Genomic DNA, 18,318 nt, shown 5'->3' with positions numbered 1-18,318 from the left:
AGACCAAGTTAATAGCCTCTTACCTTCGTGGGGTGGGGGGGCGGGCGGGGGGCGCAGTCTCGTGCTTGAGATTTGTTAAACTTTAAATAGGTTACATGCATCATGGCTTTCTAGCAATAATTGTCTATGTATTCTTTCAAGTGACCACATGCATCATGATTTTATCAGGAAACCATTCTTAAGGTCTGAACATTTATTAATCTAGAGTTTGAATCAAATATCAGTAAATTATTTTAGTCAATACTTGCTAGGTCAATAGAATTTCTTGTTTCTTGCATTCAACTTCTTTTTAGTGAATTAATTCATGATATCTGGTGTTTTGGTGTAGTTATGCGGTGATTCGCAAGGTTGACAGAGTTCCAGACACATCTATATCTGAATCTGTAGCTTACAGGTGAAAACTCCTATACTGTGGCTTTTTATGATTATGATATAATTATTATTCTTATTTTGTTTTGAGATGTTTCTTCCAGCCTTTAGTTCTAGCATTTGTGTATTTCAAGTTGATTTTGTCCTATAAAAATGCATCATATGCATGATCTTGACCAATACAAAGAGAGGAATGGTAATGTCATAGTACCATTCATTTCTTTGGGGGTAACTTCTGCATGTTCCAACATGCTGTTCAGTTGAACGATCAACTGTCCTGAAGAGTCTATACTTTGTATCATTGATCATATCTGCCCCTGGAGGAAAGGTCCATACTCTAGCCCCAAAATAAACCTGATTGTTCACATCTAAAAGAACTTTATCTCCTGTCTCAAATATGCATGTCTGCATTGAAGTGCAGTGCAATTGATATAATGGTTTTGCATTCAGACAGAATTGGTAAACATGAGATTAAATTGTATATGTTGATTAAAATTGGTATAAATGGAAATATGGCAATATGATAATGTCAATCGATCATGTACAAGATCCCGTTTGGGAAGCAAGTATTAGATAAAGTGGGTAACACGATAATTTTCATGGCAGTATAGTGGACAGAATAGATGAGTCATCAAACAATACTATTGTGGTGGTGCTTGCCCTTGTTAATTGCTAGTACTCAACCCACAACCGAAATTGATGTTTCATATGTTTTCTTTTTGAGATATTCCCATTTTCTCTTTTTCCATAGATCGAAGAGGAGCTTATATTAGTCCAAGTTTTTTAAATATTAAGAAACTAAACTAGATTATATGGCTTTTTGGATCTAGGATTCTGTGAAGGATTATTTTCTTCACTTCCTTATGATGTGATTAACACCTCAACATAGATATAACAGCACAGTATCATTTCCAAAGTTGGCAGAAACTTGTCTAAAGGGCTTGAAATTCTAATTCTAGGTGGATTCCAATGATCCTTCACTCTTCAGTTGCTATGAGTTACCAATTGGACTTAGTTTTTGGTTTGTGGTACCATCCCATTTTATTTAAAAAAATTGTCTCCTCATTTGTGACTGTCATGAACATCTGGGATAAGAAACAAGATTTACAATATAGTCCCATCAACCTCCCCCCTTTGAGAAGTTGACTTTATTAGAGAGGTCAAGATTTTTTTTTTTCCCATTATTTTTTTTTTTTTCCTTTCCATGTATTTTCTCTTTGTGATTTTTGCCTTCTGGGATGGTCTATTGTTTGTGTATCTTTAATTTGTTCTAGGGACCTAATTTATGAACTTAAGTTGTGAGTTTTGGATTTTGCCAGGGCTACTGTGTCTATTATCACCTACAGCGGGTCCTTCCAGGAATACACCTTAATTATCAACCAAAAAAATGAGTCATCATGGCATTTGGAGCGCCGATTCGACCTCTTAACAGCAATTTCAGATAACATCATCAGTTCATGATGATTTAGAATTTGCATTACATCTGATCTTGGAGCCAGTTGAAGTGCATGATGATATTGCAACCTGCTAGCCCAGGTTGAGAATGTTTGCAGCTTGTATTTCTATTGTTTCCAAGGTTTCAGATCCGAGAAAACAGGTTGCAGAAAAAGCTATGTGAAGATAACATTATAATGCACTTGGATTGATCAGCAGACAGCGAAGACTCAAAATAGAGGTGGCTTCAAAATATTGCTGTAAATTAAGCTAGGCTTGTGACCCTCAATTTAGTATATAACATGATTTAAGATGGTCACTGGCTGCAGCTCCCAACATAATATGGATTGGGAAGGCTTGTAAGTTAAAACCACGAAATATAGGGTGCATGTATTTATCATAATTCGGTTGGTTCTAATGTTAATATCTATTTGCTCCAATGTCCTCAAAAAGTGAGGGAATTTTGGGTGTTGTTTCTCGACGTTCATGCTTGGATGCCTGTTTTGTGCAAACTTGTTTATTACCCAAAGCTTCCTCATTCAGACCTGAGGGAAAAGAAAAAGGGTGGGGAGAAATATGCATAGTTGTGATCCTATAGCTCTCTTGCTTGAGCAAAATCACTGTGTTAGATGCTTGTGATGTATGATAATGATGGTTAAATAACATTTAGGGCACACCCACCCTCTTCATATAAAAGTTTTGTACAAAATATAAGAATTTTTATATAAAAAGTGGGTGTATATCTTATATTCTTCAAAACACTTTAAATTTTTTAAAAGTTAAGAAATTTAAAATTTTCCACTTTTATTATTATTAATTTATTATTATTTTAACTTAGAAGGGATTTTTACACATACTGTGTGTATTAAATTATTACGTTACATGTCTCCCTAATGCTATATATGATGCATGTTTTCCTTTTACACGTGAATGCTCATTTTGCATACCTAAGAATGTGTTTGCTATTTTTCTTTTGGGATTTTTGTATGAAATTTCTCGAGTTATATATATATATATATATATATATATATATATATATATATATGACGTGTTCATATTTTTGTTATATTTAAAATTTGTGCATGACTTTTCTTGGAGTATGTCTGTAAGTCTTAATTCAATCATGATTTTATTCAAGGATAAAAATATTAAAAATTTATAGAACATTTAGTATTTGAATTTTACTGTATTAGAAGAAAATTTGAAAGAAAAAAAAAATTATGTGAGAAGTAAATTAATCAAAACTTATGAAAATAATAAAAATATTGAAATTATTCATTTTATAAAATAAAATATTAATGATAAAATTTGTAATATGTGCATATGAAAAATATGAATTTTGAAAGTATATACTTAATGCTAACTTGGAGATACGAAATTTATTTTAAAAAATTATATTATTTAAAAATATATTATATTTCAATATTTAAAACACATTGCATTAATAAAATAGTTTGTTTCATTAAAAAAATAACTATATTTGTAATCTTTCTTTGATTCGTGTGAGATATCATATTTTAGGTTTAGAGCAAATAATATCTATGTGGGAGGAATCGAATTATTACAAATGGTATCAATATGAATGTGATATCCCACATCAATTAGAGTAAAAAGTCTTTGACATTATATATGTAATGATTTTCCTTTTAATTGTATATAAAGTCGTGAAGGTCTATTAGACTCAAAGTAAACATTATCTATACGAGACAAGTGATGAACTTTTCTTAAACATGTAGGCATATTTCAAAGTTATAAGAGCCTATTAGATTTAGAGCGAAACAATATTTACATGAGAGGGAGTGAGTTGTTACATTATGTAAACAAATAAAATCATTTTAATTAAAAATTATAAAATAAGTACATAAAAAGTATATATTAAAACATAAAAAAAAAATCATGAAAAAAGAAAAATAAGTAAAAATAAATAACAATTGAGAAGGTCAAGACCACTAGGTTAATACCAATAGTTAATTTGTAAAGCCAGTTGATGTGTCTCAATTTTTTTTTTTACCACATTTTACAACCTTCTATCTATGAGCCACTTAGAATCGTCCCTTAAAGTCGTCTAGCCTAAGATTTGATAACGCAAGGCCAAGTAGCTTTATCCGCTTAGCCCCTATAACATAAACGATGAGTTCAACCTACATACAAGAATGTTCAGATGGGTTTTTTGGGCACATCCCTCTGAAACTTAAGTCAGAGAGAGGGAAGACTTGAGCAAGAAAATAGTGTTTTGGAAAAATGATAGCATACCTTTCTTTTAGCCAAGGATGGCTATTTATTCTTAGCCAACTATAACGTCTTCTTTGGTGCTTTAATGGTGATTTTGATTGTGTTTGATTGTGTGTTACCATTTTTAATATCAATGATTGCCAACCCATAATGGTTATCATGCCTTAAAAAACCTTAAAGATTGACGTTTTAGCCTCGACTATGGCAATCAAGACACTTAATGTCAATTGCAATTAATGCATTCAAGCGTATCAGGCGTTGTATTCTCTGTTTGGTCGATTGTATGTCTGTCTGCTACCCTTGGACCAAACAAACAAAGCTACTTGGTCTTGCATTATTAGATATTGGGCTAGATGGCTCTAGGAGACGAATGTGAGTGACTTATAGTGCCTTGATTGACACAATCGTTACGAGGTTAAAACGTCAGTCTTTAAGGCTCGTCAAGGTGTGACAACCATTATGAGTTGATAATCATTGACATTAAAGACGGGTAACGCACAGTCAAACGCAATCAAAGACACCATTAAGGCACCAAAGAAGACATTACAGTTGGGCAAAAATAAATAGCCACCCTTGGCTACAAAGAAAGGTATGCTGTCATTTTTTCATAACACTCTTTTCTTGCTCATGTCTTTCCTCTCCCTAACTTAAGCTTCGGAGAAGCATCCTTGGAAAACCTATTCGGACATTCCTGTGTACAAGTTGAACTTGTAGTCTACATTTCAGGGGGCTAGTCGGACACTCCTCGTTGGCCACACACTGACATTGGCACCATCTATGGGAGAAAGAACATAAAAGCCCACAAAACAAGATGGCTAACATGTCTCCTACAACTTAATCAGCCAATGTTGATGAGAGATTTCAAGCATGGCAAGAAAAGATGGAAAAGAAGCAAGAAGAGAACGAGCGGCGAATGCAATCCCTGCTTTGGTAAGTTGAACAACCGAAGCAAGAAAACCAAGAGCTACGGGCTCAAATAACTATGGGGCGCTACTCAAAATGTCATCGTACCCCCAATCAACAAACAACTTTGAGATGAGATCGAAGCTAGACAAAGATAGCATCATAGCAATACGTTGAGCCATCCCTGCAAGTGGATAAGGAGGTATCTACCAACAGTTTCTTAACGCTACCGAAGCCGGTGTATTCACAACAGATCGGACTCAAGCGGCAGAGGCGACAAGCTCCATTAGAAAAAAGGAAAATGGGTCATTAGGGTCTTACCCAAAGGTCAAAGCCATTGAAGACTTCAACACTATCATAATATTTTCTCAAGATTGAGAGTCCATGCAACATAGTAGCTCAATGAATCATGACTACCCAATAACTAATGTCATACCATAGGTCCTATATAATGTGTAACCATACCTACTAGTGTACTCATTATGGGAAAACCATCTTGATGACCAAGACAAGTCATCATTTCGATTAAGAGATAGTGTACAATCTATAATGGATTACCCAAATTTATTAACCAACTGTGAACTATTTATCATCTTGTAAGAAACTCATGATTTGGATCTTCTGTGTAACTCTTAATATACCTAAATCATTTACAATACAAGTGATATAAGTATGAATGCTTAGATTACAATTAATGCAATCAATGATAGAAATGAGAATAAAAAAAATCATAATAAATAAATTTATTAATGAAAACTTATTTTATTACATTATGTCATGCTTTCAAAGGTATCTATCCTAACAACCTAAACATAAAAAAAAAAAAAAAAAAAAATAGAAAAATGCTTACGAATGTAATTAGCTTTGTTAAAGTTAAGGATAAAAGTAAAACTTAAAAAGTAGATTTGCTGACAATGTATAGAAGTAAAAACCTTCTTCAAAACTAATTATATATCATTCATTTGTCCTCTTATTAAAGATGAGAGATTGGTCACTGCATAAAGGAGCAAAACCTAGTTTGGGAGTTTGAACATATTGTTGAAGAGAATGTCATAGTCTCTTGTGAGTTTATTTCCAAGTCTTTAATGAAGAGTTTGATAATTTAGCAATGGAAGTGGTGAATTTTATTATTTCTTTTCATAAATTTATGTAAGGATGTGTTATGAATTATACAAAGAAAGTAATAATAAATATCCTAAAATTAAGAAAAATATATATTATTTCCTAATTAACATGATTTATAGAAATAGTGACCGGAGTGGATTCTTATCATAATACACTTGATTTTGTGCATTCCCTTGATAATTCTATGCATTTTCTTTATTATTTCTATTTATGTCCTGTCATTGTGTCTTGCCATTCTATGTCCTTCCATTTGATATTTTTTCTTTTGCTTCTTTCCCTTAATATGCCCCTTTCAGCTGAAGTGGGAATAAATATGGACACCTAGCTTGTCTTGAAACTTGGTGATGACATCATTAGGCAAAGACTCAGTAAAAATATCAAATTATTCATTTTTTCTTTTTTTGGAGAATTGTAACATGTAGGAAGGGTGAAACCTCTTCCCCTCAAATTAAGTTTTTGCCTCAGTTTGACTATAACTATGGTTATCCAAATAAAAACTTGTGCATGCTCCAAAAATATTTTTTTCCTCCTCTTTTTGGGTAGTGAGTGATTGCTCATATTATTAAAGAACTAGTATGAATTGGCTTTATCCTAAGCTATGAGTGAATTGGAAAACTTTTTTTACATTTGAAATTGACTTTTCTATTACAATAGGATTATCACATGTATTTTTTAAGTTTCTTAAATATTCATGACCTTTTCTTTTAGTCATCAACATATTTTTCATATCTTTTTTTAATTGTATCAAGGAGCAATTTCTCTTTAAGACAAGTTCATACCTCATATACCATGTTAACACCAAAGATCATGTTAAAAACATCTTCTTTCATTGTTCTAAGAACTCATGATCATGAAGTGACAAATTTCATCATTGTTGATCCAAAGTTAGTATTATAGGATAGAACTTTTGCTCTCCTCATCATCCTTAATTTCTTTAGTATGTTTTTTTTTCCACTTAAGAAATGTTGGCGAACATTGATGGCACGAAACTAAGAAGATGATTTAATTTTTTATGTTGTTTAGCTTTATTGAAATCAAACTAAGATGAGACTTTTGCTTCCCTCATCATCCTTAATTTCTTCAATATGTTTTTCCCCACTTAAGAGATGATGGAAAACACTGATGTTACAAACTAATGGGATGATTTGACTTTGCCATGGTAGAAAATTTATAGTGTTTAGCTTAATTGAAATCAAACTAGAACACTAATTGAAGGCTTGAATATTAAGGTCTTTTATTTTTAAGAGGAAGACATGGTTTGTGAGGGTAAGTCGGGCCTTTCATGACATTCAATCACTTTTGGAGAAAGCTCGACTTCTAACCTTTTCCTCTATCTTTGATGAAAAATTTGATAATTTGGCAATAGAACCAGTAAATTTTGTCATTTCTTTTAAAAAATTATACAATAATGTATTACGAATTATACAGAGAAAAAAATAATAAATATCCTAAAATTAAGGAACACAAATATTATTTTATAAATTAAGAAAATAAAATATTACTAAGCGTTTGATTTTTGTCTACTGTTAATGAAAAATGCCTAGAAGTTTCAAATATTTGTATTGAATGACCCAGGTCAAGGTTGGGATTATGGACATTTGATAAATTTTCATGGTATCTTTTTTTTTTTTGTCTGAATTTCAAATTGAATTTATGTGAGCTCCTTAATAATTATAATTAAAATACAAACGAGAAACTCAATTTTTTGTAAATGAAGTATTGACAATTTCAGATGTTGGAGTTTTGACTCCACAGATTCTACAACAATCAAATTAACCCCATACCGCTGCTAATTAAACACCAAAATTCAACTCAAGGGCGACAAGTACACAATCTGGATGGCATGAAGAACCACATTATAATTAGCAATATTCCAGCTTGAGGATATCCAAGAAAAATAGCCCCAATCACAACATACAGAAGCATCCTCATTGGGTCTTCTTTTTGGCTCGGACCCCTTTCATCATTCTTGATTACCTTATCATTATCATCATCATACCATGGATGTCGGAGAGTTTGGAACGCCGGGTCGAAGAAGTCCTCCACCGCATGCACTATCACACTTCCGTCATTGTACACATCCCACTCTGTGATCTTCACTTCATTGATGGAAGTCTCTCTGCTGCCAGGTTCTGTAGTGATCACCAGCGAATGGCCTGAAAGGAGGGTGTGGACCTTGGCGTCGGGCCCTAGAGAGGACTCCAGAGCCTCCCTGTTGAGCTCTGACGGCGAAATCTGATACTGAAGTAAGGTTAATGGAGGCTGTGGGTACTTCAATTCCGAGAAAGCTTTGTTAGGTGGGCAAAATATGGTGACTCTAGTGTTGTCATCGCTTACTTCAGATGGTATGAGGTTGGATTTGAGAGCCAGCTGCAGACTTAGAGCCATGGAAAGATAACCCTTATCAGAGAGAGCATTGGAGATTGCTTCAATATTGAAGACTTCTATCTCATGGCTTGTCTCAGGTTCAGTTGCTCTAGCAGTGGGGAATTCTGAGACTGTTGGGTGGAGAAAATGAAAATGGAAGAAAATAAAGGACAGTATTATGGACTTGGAAGCCATGATTAACGGCAGGAATATTGAAGTTTTTTTGGGTAAGTGAACAAGATACATAAAAAATAGCTTAGAGATGTGTTGTGAAAAGTACAGAAAATGGAGGGCATATATATGGCATATACCCTCTCATAATTAAGAGCGGAAAACAAAGGGAGAGCATATTTAAGGTATATACCCTCCAAGGACTTCAAGTTGAAATGAAATTTGAGTCTCTGATCATAAGACATTCATAATACAAGTCAGAACATTAACAGGCTGGATGGATCACCACAATCTCTATAGTCAATCTCTATAGTCCTCAAACAAATGGGATTTGAACCTGCCAAGAAAATTCCTATTTCCCTGGAGTGGAACTCTCAGACCTAAAATTAGCAAGTTTATATATTCAGGCTTCCATAGCCAGATCATACCTTAAATTAATGGGCATGTAATATATTCTGCTTAAAAAAATTATATAATTTTAAAATACATTTACAGATAGGAAGAACTGTGGCCACAAATCATGATAAATTTAAGAGTTGAGATGAATCAGCACAATGGCTTACTCAAGAATCAATACATAATATTATCCAATGCAACTCTTGAAGACCCTTATGTATATATAATTGATTTCATTTTTGCAAAAAAAAAAAAAAAAAAAAAAAATTGCAAACTTTACTGCAAAACATGATGATTTTGATATTGAAATAAGTTTAATTTATAATATTTTATTTTTAATCATTCTTCTAATTTGTATATTTCAAAATGATCTTAAAAAACAAATAAAAATAACTTTAAATAATTAAAATATATATTCTAAAAAAAGTAGAATATTTTATGTTTGAAAAAAAAAATAGTTTTTACCTGTTAGACACGTTTTCCATTTTTTTATTGTTAAAAAACAAACAGCCATCTTTGAAAAAGGTTCCAAACGTTAGCCTTTGTAGATATACATGGTCACTTTAACAACGTGTGTAGGAATCATAACCTATAGTCGTAGCCAAGTTGTCAACCGCTATATATGGTGAAGAAGATCGAAACAGAATTCCAACAGTTGGATATGCATGGGAAGGTTTGCCAGATCTCGAGATGCGTACCATTCTTGAATTCTATGTCCTAATTAGAGTAGCCACTCGCGGAAGTTGTCAAAGGAGGGGATTTCAAATGGAAGAGGGTATAGTTTGTAAAAACTAGCTAGTTATTCCTCGTAAACTAACCTAACAAAAAAATAAAAAAATTGTATATCAAAGTGGTATTAGATAGATCAGAAGATCAAGTGTCTAATACTTAGATCTTTAAATAATATGTTACAACAATAACACAAGTCTATTATTAGAGACTTTAATTTTTTTTTTCTTGTTTGCAAGAGTTATTTGGTGATAAGGGCATATCAACTTTGACAAACTGTCCTTACGACTGTTATGAGCACCAGTTTTGATATGATCTTAAAGACTTTGTCATTTTCCTTTGAAATGACTAAGAGGATTCTCAAAGAACATAGAAGTGTTCATACGAAAGTCAAGGGTTTTTCAAGTTCTTTTGCCAAGACGAAAAATAACAACACAGAATGAGAAAAGTTCAAGAAAATGAATAAGAGAGCAAGTTCAAGGGTAAGTGATTCCTTTGTGACCTTTTTGGATACTAGAAAAGGAATGTCCAATTTACCTAAGGAAAAAATGAAAGTATATATCATTTTCTTAGTGTTGAATGTTTAATTAGTGGTGGATTTCACCTTTTATGGTGGATAGATTCCAAGCCCACTGTATGTAAGTCCTTATAGGATATTCAACAAGTTAGAAGGTTAAATGATGAGATTATACTTATCTTAACTTCAAATATAAAGTTAGTCGTGTAGGTTAGTGAAATGTAATATCCCCTTTTATATGTATTCCATTGTTGCTTTACTAAATGACGAGAATAGTTAGATCTCAAAAAAAAACCTAGCACTAATAAAAAAATTTGGGATCTAGGTCATATAATCTAAACAAGATCCAAAGACTGGTCAAGTTTGGACTCTTTCATTCTAGAGGATCTTACAATCAACAAATCTTGCATAGATGGTAGAATGATCGAGAGGATATAAAACCAAGGAATGTTTGGAGTTAGTGCATACTTACATATATGAGTCTTTTAGTATTTATGCATGGGGAAGGTATGAGTACTACATCACTTTTAGTGACTCTAGGTTTGGATATGTGTATAGGAAATCCAATGCCTTAGATAAATTCATTGAATTTAAAGCGGAATCGGATAACCTATTAGGCAAACATATCAAAACACTGCAATTAGATCGAGGTCATATGTCCAATAAGTTTGATTTTTCCATTGGAGCATGAGATTATTTTCCAGTTATGTGCACCAGGGTCTTCATTGCAAAATAGAGATATAGAAAGAAGATATCAAACTTGGATGGACATAATGAGATATTTGTGGATAGGTTTCTCATAATTTCTTTAAATCTTTTAGGGATATGTCTTATAAATTGTGCAATACGTTTTTTTCTTAAGAGATATATCAGTTTATGAGATATACAGGAGGATTTCAGGGATCATTACCTTTATAGTCAAAATCATCATAAAGTGTTTGTTGATATAAATACTAGATATCTGATGAAAACTATATGATAAGGAATGAGGGAGAGTGATATAGATTGGAAGATACATTAAAAAATAGTCTCATTTTTGCATAAGATACTATGAGTTCAAAAGGTAAGTGACATACCGTTCCTATGATCTCTAGTACACCAATATATCATCATAATGGGAGGTTTATATCCCATACATTATGATGAAGCGATGAGTAGTGTTTATGCTTACTTAAGGCAAGAAACTATGAAGGGATAGTTAGAATTTTCATATTCTAACATGGTTTAGGTTTTTGTAGAATTGAAGCACCTTAGGGGATAAAACCCATAAGTGTGAGTTAGTCTATAAGATGGATAAAGAAGTAGATGAAAAGCTTGAATTTTATGTAACTAAGACTATAACTAAATGTTATAGTTTGAAACTTTGTTTCGACTAGGGAAAACATTTTCAATAGTAGTCATACTCAAATCCATTATACTACTCTTATTTATTGTAGTGTGTCTCATTTATAAGATACGACAACCAAACATTTTCATAGCAAAAGGCCTTGTGTGTACAAAAAATCATAGGAAAGAGTGATGATTGATTCGTTCTCAATTGGTGTCTCAGCTGATTCATGTCCAGCTGTTGCTCTTTGATTGAGAGAGTAATCAACAAAATTTATAACCTATATCACCATGCATTAGGATAGCTTAGCTAATATAGCATAGTGACTCTAGGATCGTTCACTAGGAAGGGTTTTCAACTCTCAACTGATACCAATTCAAAGTAAATTGGTGCTTTTTCATTTCAAGGTTAGCTTAAGAAATAAAACACAACTTTGTTTAAATGAGGTTTTGTTTAAAGCTAACTAAAAAGAAAGTAATGGAAATTACTTATGAAGAAAAACATTCCTTGGAGGTTTAGGTTCACAGGGGAGGTTCCTTATGTAAAAACAGAGCTCCGGTCATTAGGTTCATTTCCTCGCATTAGAGAATTAACATATAGTCAATTCTCTAACTGGTGCTGTACAGAGGTATCCTTTAAATGGATTTCAGCTCTAATTTCTTCTCACTGATACAACTTGCAATGGCTCGTGCTTCTCACCTAGCAATTGTCATTCAAGGTGATCTTTAACTTTGGACTTCCCTTCTCAAGCTCGCAAGAGATAACTAATGGATGTCTCCTTGGAGTCAAAAAGCTTACCAAGTGTTGGCAATTCTAGAAAATCCTACATTCAAGTCACTTCCCAAAAGCTCGCAAGAGGAAAACTAGTGCATCTCCATGGACGGAGATCACTGGCCTTACCAAGTGTTGGCTCAAGTGAATTGAAGGTGTTTTAAGTTAACTAAAAACATAGAAATCATTAAAGGATCACACTTTCTTTTCATTAATGGCTGAAACCACAAAGCTATAAATTCTTGCACTTGAAACCTTTCCCGGCAACCTTAACTCCAAGGAACTAAAAGTCTAGCCTCTCATTCTCTGAGGAAACTTCCTCAGAGCTTGTTTGGCTAAAAAGAAACTAACGAGAAAACAAATATATGAAGGAAAAACAGAGCAAGTGCTCTGTGAAATATATTTCTTCCTTCTGCCGATTACATAATCGATATCTTTGTAAAGAAAATTACAAACTATATATATGAGGTTATTCACTATTTTCCTTGCTTAAAGACTAAGGAATCCTATGATTGGTGGATTACAAGGAGACTTTGGGGATTTAGACATCAAATATCTAAAACAAAATATCCCAAAATATCTCAAAATGTCGGTCAGAAATATCAGGAAGCTTCAGGAGAACACCGCAGCATTGTATACTGAGAGAAAAACTCTCCTGGTAAGCACTATCAGAGGATCCGGATAAGTCTAACCGGAGAAGTTGAAACGTCCTCCTCTCCTATCCGGCTGTGAGATATCCGGAGGTAAAATGTCGGCGCACGGAATTCTGGATGTGAAATGTCGGCGCACGGAATTCTTCCCCGGGTGGACTGAGCTATGCTACGCAAGGGGGACCGTCTGCGTGCTATCTCCCGGATGACACGGAGTGCGCAAGGCTATCCGGATCAACTCCATCCGGATTTCCCAAGAGGACATGCGTCGCAATGCTATCCGGACTCCCTAAGAGGAAAGACGGCGCAGCTCCATCCGGACGATAGCATATACTATCCGGATATGTTGTCCGGATGGAAACATTGACTAAAGTGAATGAGCGAGCCTTTGCTACAGCCCACGTTCCGCCTCCCTCCGATGGTGTGTCCGGACGCCCTGTCCGGACATCTTTGCCATGGATTCCAAAGAACTCTCCTCAATCTCGGATTGCTTTGGTGATAAAAAAGCTATCAAAACACCAAAACTTAACACAATTTAATTAAAATTGATTGCAAGGGTCCTTAATATGTTAATTGGGTTAAAAGGTGATAACTACTACTCAAAAGTGTTTATAAGAGTTAATTACAAGCTATGAAATAACACTTTTTGAGTAGTAATCAATGATGCTCTAAGACCTTATAGGTAGATGACAATCTACTCATTAAATATGATGTAGGGATATTGTCATTAAGATCTGGTAGTCTACTTAGTTTCAAACGAAAATCTAGAAGAAGAAGCAATATATTCTCAGGGTTAAGGTCCTTTAAGATTGCAAGAATAGGACAATTATGTCATGTCACCTACATTTATGAGCATTTGGCCAAGTACATGATACAAAACTCCAAGAAGGGTTTGTTACCCTTTGGGTTTGAGGTTGTCTTTCATAGGATCAATGTCCTTGGACGTCTATGGAGGGAGATCACATTAAGGCGGTATCCTATGCCTCTGCAATGGATAATCTTAAGTATGCAATGTTATGTGCTAGACCAAATATTTGCTTTGTTGTACGAATAATGAGTGGATATTAGTTCATTTTCTTAATAGAGATTTAGATGACTGTGAAGCATTTACTCAAGTATCTTTGGAAAATGAGGGATTATATGATTATAAGTATTTGCAATGAGTTAGTACTCCTTTCATATCGAGAATTGGACTTTCAATCTGATGAGGACTCTCGGAGGTCTACCTCTAGGTATGCATACACTCTAAGTTGTTTTTGTTGGTTCTGTAACAACAAAGGAAGCCTTTTGGTTTATGGGTAGTTCCCTTGGCTATATTGTCTAAGATACTATTATGTGATAACAATGGGATAATGACATAGTCTAAAGAACTAAAGTACCACTAGAAGATGAAATATCTAAAAAGGAAATGTTACCTTATTGTGAGATAGTATAGGGAGGTGATGAGATTATGAAGCATAATTTTTCTATGGTGTCTAATCTACTTTTGAGGCTAGTAGGAGTTTTTTGGAATTAAGCCCCTACAAGCAATATATGATATAACAAAGTTAGACTTAACTATTCTCTTGCTATCCCTTTAATGTATTGATATTGATTTGAGCATGCCACCATATTTCTTACATTGTACATGACTTGGGTGCATTAGAAATTGCATAGAAGATACAAGTCATAGGTTCCTTGTAAGTATATAAGTAATCCACATATGGTTCATGGATTTATGCAATTTAGTAGAGATTGTAGTGCATCACCTCCTAATTGGAAGGATGACTTATTAGCCATTAGGATGAGCTTCCCATGGTGAGTGCACTAGTGTATATGATGCACACTAGATTGGACCTACAGTGAATCATGATGCAAGACTATCAAATGTCATGATTCACCAAACTACTATATTACATGGACTCTCAACCTTGAAAGGATATTGAATATGTGCTAAAATCAACATGAGGCTTTGACCTATGAGTGAAACCCTAAAATGGTCATATATCCCTATGGATTTGGTCACTATTGATGGAGGCAAGTGACAACAGGTATTCTCAATAAAGACATCATGATATCTCATGGGATTGAAATAGTGTGTCCCATTGGGCGATCCAAAGGACATGTGATCATGAAATTTGTAGTCACAATAATTCATTTAGTAGAATTTGACATATGCTCCTTGGAGTTAGAGTATGTCAGTTGATCACATAATAAGTGGGATTTGTAACTTAATGATTTGAGAGGTAATCTTAATAGGTGATAACACTATCTTGTTAGATTACGGACACCAGTTCATGGAGGGTCTGCATGCAATGGATAGTAAGTCACGGACTCGAACTTTGTCTCATTGTTATTTACATAAGGTATTAGAGTGCAGTTGATTCTCTTTAACATAATATTGAATCAACTTCATAATTGGATTCTAAGGGAGCCAGTACTCCTATGGGTCCTAGTGGTCCCCATTCTTAGCTTGTATACCATGATGACACAGTTTTATGAGGGTTGGATTAACTCTAAGTTCATTCTTGTATATAAGGGTATTTTAGTAATTATAAAAGGTTTCACAAGGTCTCTGGTTTTGGCTAATTTATTAATTAGATGACCCAATGTGGTTAATTAATCAATTATAATATGTTTTGGGCTAAATTAAGTGACCTAAGCTTTAATAGGTTTAAGTTACTTAAACCCAATTGGCAACCTATAAATACCATTTTATGGGTTAGATTTTTCTGATGACTTTTGATGAGAGGTGTCTTTCATCTGTAAAGAGAAAGAGAGAAAGAGTCATAGTCTCTTTCATTCCAAAGCCCACACTTTGAAGTGCCATTTAACTCTAAGTTCATTCTTGTATATAAGGGTATTTTAGTAATTATAAAAGGTTTCACAAGGTCTCTGGTTTTGGCTAATTTATTAATTAGATGACCCTATATGGTTAATTAATCAATTAGAATATGTTTTGGGCTAAATTAAGTGACCTAAGCCTTAATAGGTTTAAGTTACTTAAACCCAATGGGCAACCTATAAATACCATTTTATGAGTTAGAGTTTTCTGATGACTTTTGATGAGAGGTGTCTTTCATCTCTAAAGAGAGAGAGAGAAAGAGTCATAGCCTCCTCCATTCCAAAGCCCACACTTTGGAGTGTCATTTAACTCTAAGTTCATTCTTGTATATAAGGGTATTTTAGTAATATAAAAGGTTTCACAAGGTCTCTGGTTTTGGCTAATTTATTAATTAGATGACCCTATGTTGTTAATTAATCAATTAGAATATGTTTTGGGCTAAATTAAGTGACCTAAGCCTTAATAGATTTAAGTTACTTAAACCCAATGGGCAACCTATAAATACCATTTTATGGGTTAGAGTTTTCTGATGACTTTTGATGAGAGGTGTCTTTCATCTCTAAATAGAGAGAGAGAAAGAGTCATAGCCTCCTCCATTCCAAAGCCCACACTTTGGAGTGCCAAGATCATGGGCGGAAAATCTTGGGTGTACAAGACCTTCTTAGATGAAAGGGTACAACACTTAGGAATACACAAGTCGCGTGCATGAGATGTGCATAGGCCGCATGCATGAGAAGTGCGCAGGACGTGCATAGGTTGCATGCATGAGAATTGCATGGGACGCGCACGTAGGCAGCATAAGAACAAAGACTCTCTAGTTTTTCAAGCATGTTCTTCATTAGATGGATTTTAATATGGGAACATTCAGATCATAGGTACGAGTTTCAAATCTTTAGATCTATAGTTATTAATGATTTTTATTGTCACTTTACTTTGCTCCAATAGATTTAGAGATGCCTAGGAATAGACATATACACCCTACAAGATCTAGGATATGGGAACAAAGTAATCCAAGGTTCCCAACAAAATATTCTTACCAAACCCCTTGATTCTCTTAGGTTTAAGTTTCTTAGAAAATCTATAGGCATTTGCCTAATCAACTAATCATCTAGAGTTATGGGCCTTAAAGGTTTTCGTGCTTAATTGTCTACTTTTTGTTTATTTCCTTTGGTATTTTCTTTGTTTAATTTGGGCATATGACTTTTATTTATTTACTTGATATATTAGCATGACTTGTAATATATCGAGGTTGTGAATTGGGGAAACATACTATATCTACAAGACTTGATGTGGATTAATTCTTAAATATTTGTTAATCACTATTGACGTACTTGATTCCTAATAATTAAATATCTTTGTATAATGGAATTTCAACCTTAGTTACATCTTGTGCTTGATCAAGAGAGAGACTTCTTAAGTTTGACTCATAAAGTAGACTTTGCTCACTTTGGAATGATCCTTTGTCATGCTTAAATCTTATTATCCACATGTCATGTTTGACTAAGATCATTATAAATGTTTCTTGAGGTGAGTCAACAAATTCTTGAATCATTAGTTAACCAAAACTCTCACACATTTTCCAATATTCATGCTTTCAAATATAAGCTACTCACTTGCAACATTTGAAAATATCCTCAAAGTGAATACAAAGGCAATCATAAATAAATAAAAAATGAAAGAAATCAACGGAGATCATGGTGTACCATGCCTCCACTTTCAAAATAAAAATAATGTGAAACCAAGGTTTGGTTAATCTTGATTTTGATGATAACAAAATAAGGTTTAGAACTAATGATCATATTTCAAGTGTGATTAGGCAAGACGACTTCCAAAGTGGCAATCCAAAGACAAATCAAATCAAAGGAGAAATCATGAAGAAGAAGACCACCTCAAAGATAAGAGTTTTTAAAGACCAAAGCTTCTTAAGATCTCTTTGTAAGGTTGTTGGTGCACTAGGACTTTCATGCATTTCATTATTTATTTATGCACCAAAATCATCCAAGAGTAATATTGTTTTAAATATCTTAAGAATTGGATGATTTCATGTTTTCAACTAAAACCTTATATTAAATGATTTTCAAACTTGTGTTAAAAGGTTTTAAGTTGAAAAAGGTTGAGTGTTGAGCCAAAAAAATGGCTCAACCGGTTCAACCGGTCGACCGGTTGTGCTCGTCCGGTCGAGGACCGGTTGAGGGAGCTAAAAAGTTTCTCTCTCTCCTAGTGGCTTCCTTTTCCCGGTCAATGTTGAACCTCAACCGGTTGAGGTCCAGTTGAGGTCCGGTTGAGGCCCAACGGTCACTTTTCCTAACGGCTGTCAACCGGTCAACCCCTAGCTCGACTGGTCGAACCCCCAACGGCTAGTATGACTTTTTTCTTCTATAAAAAGGCTCCAAACTTCATTGTTTCATAAGCTAAACCTTCCCAAATCATTATTGATTATATTTGAGCCTTGGAAGATTATTTTTTAGTGCACCATTATTCCAAAACTTGCATATCTTTAGTG

The 18,318-nt window shown here is 34.0% G+C and overlaps 1 protein-coding gene across 3 annotated transcripts in view; it reads left to right on the top strand.

Annotated features, from left to right (window-relative positions):
- Positions 1-2,282, top strand: part of LOC117925078 (autophagy-related protein 18b-like) — a 34,003-nt gene extending 31,721 nt beyond the window's left edge. For all 3 annotated transcript variants that reach the window (XM_034843908.1, XM_034843907.1, XM_034843906.1), the window contains exons 10-11: positions 329-394; positions 1,689-2,282. In XM_034843908.1, coding sequence (XP_034699799.1) covers positions 329-394; positions 1,689-1,830 — 208 coding nt within the window. In that variant the 3' untranslated portion in view covers positions 1,831-2,282. The remainder of the gene's footprint in view (positions 1-328; positions 395-1,688) is intronic.
- The last annotated feature ends 16,036 nt before the right edge of the window (positions 2,283-18,318 follow it).

This window comes from Vitis riparia, chromosome 11, assembly GCF_004353265.1.
Source record: "Vitis riparia cultivar Riparia Gloire de Montpellier isolate 1030 chromosome 11, EGFV_Vit.rip_1.0, whole genome shotgun sequence".
NCBI classification, from domain to species: domain Eukaryota; kingdom Viridiplantae; phylum Streptophyta; class Magnoliopsida; order Vitales; family Vitaceae; genus Vitis; species Vitis riparia.
The sequence above is the reverse complement of the archived record's forward strand: the minus strand, read 5'-3'. Positions and strand labels throughout refer to the sequence as shown.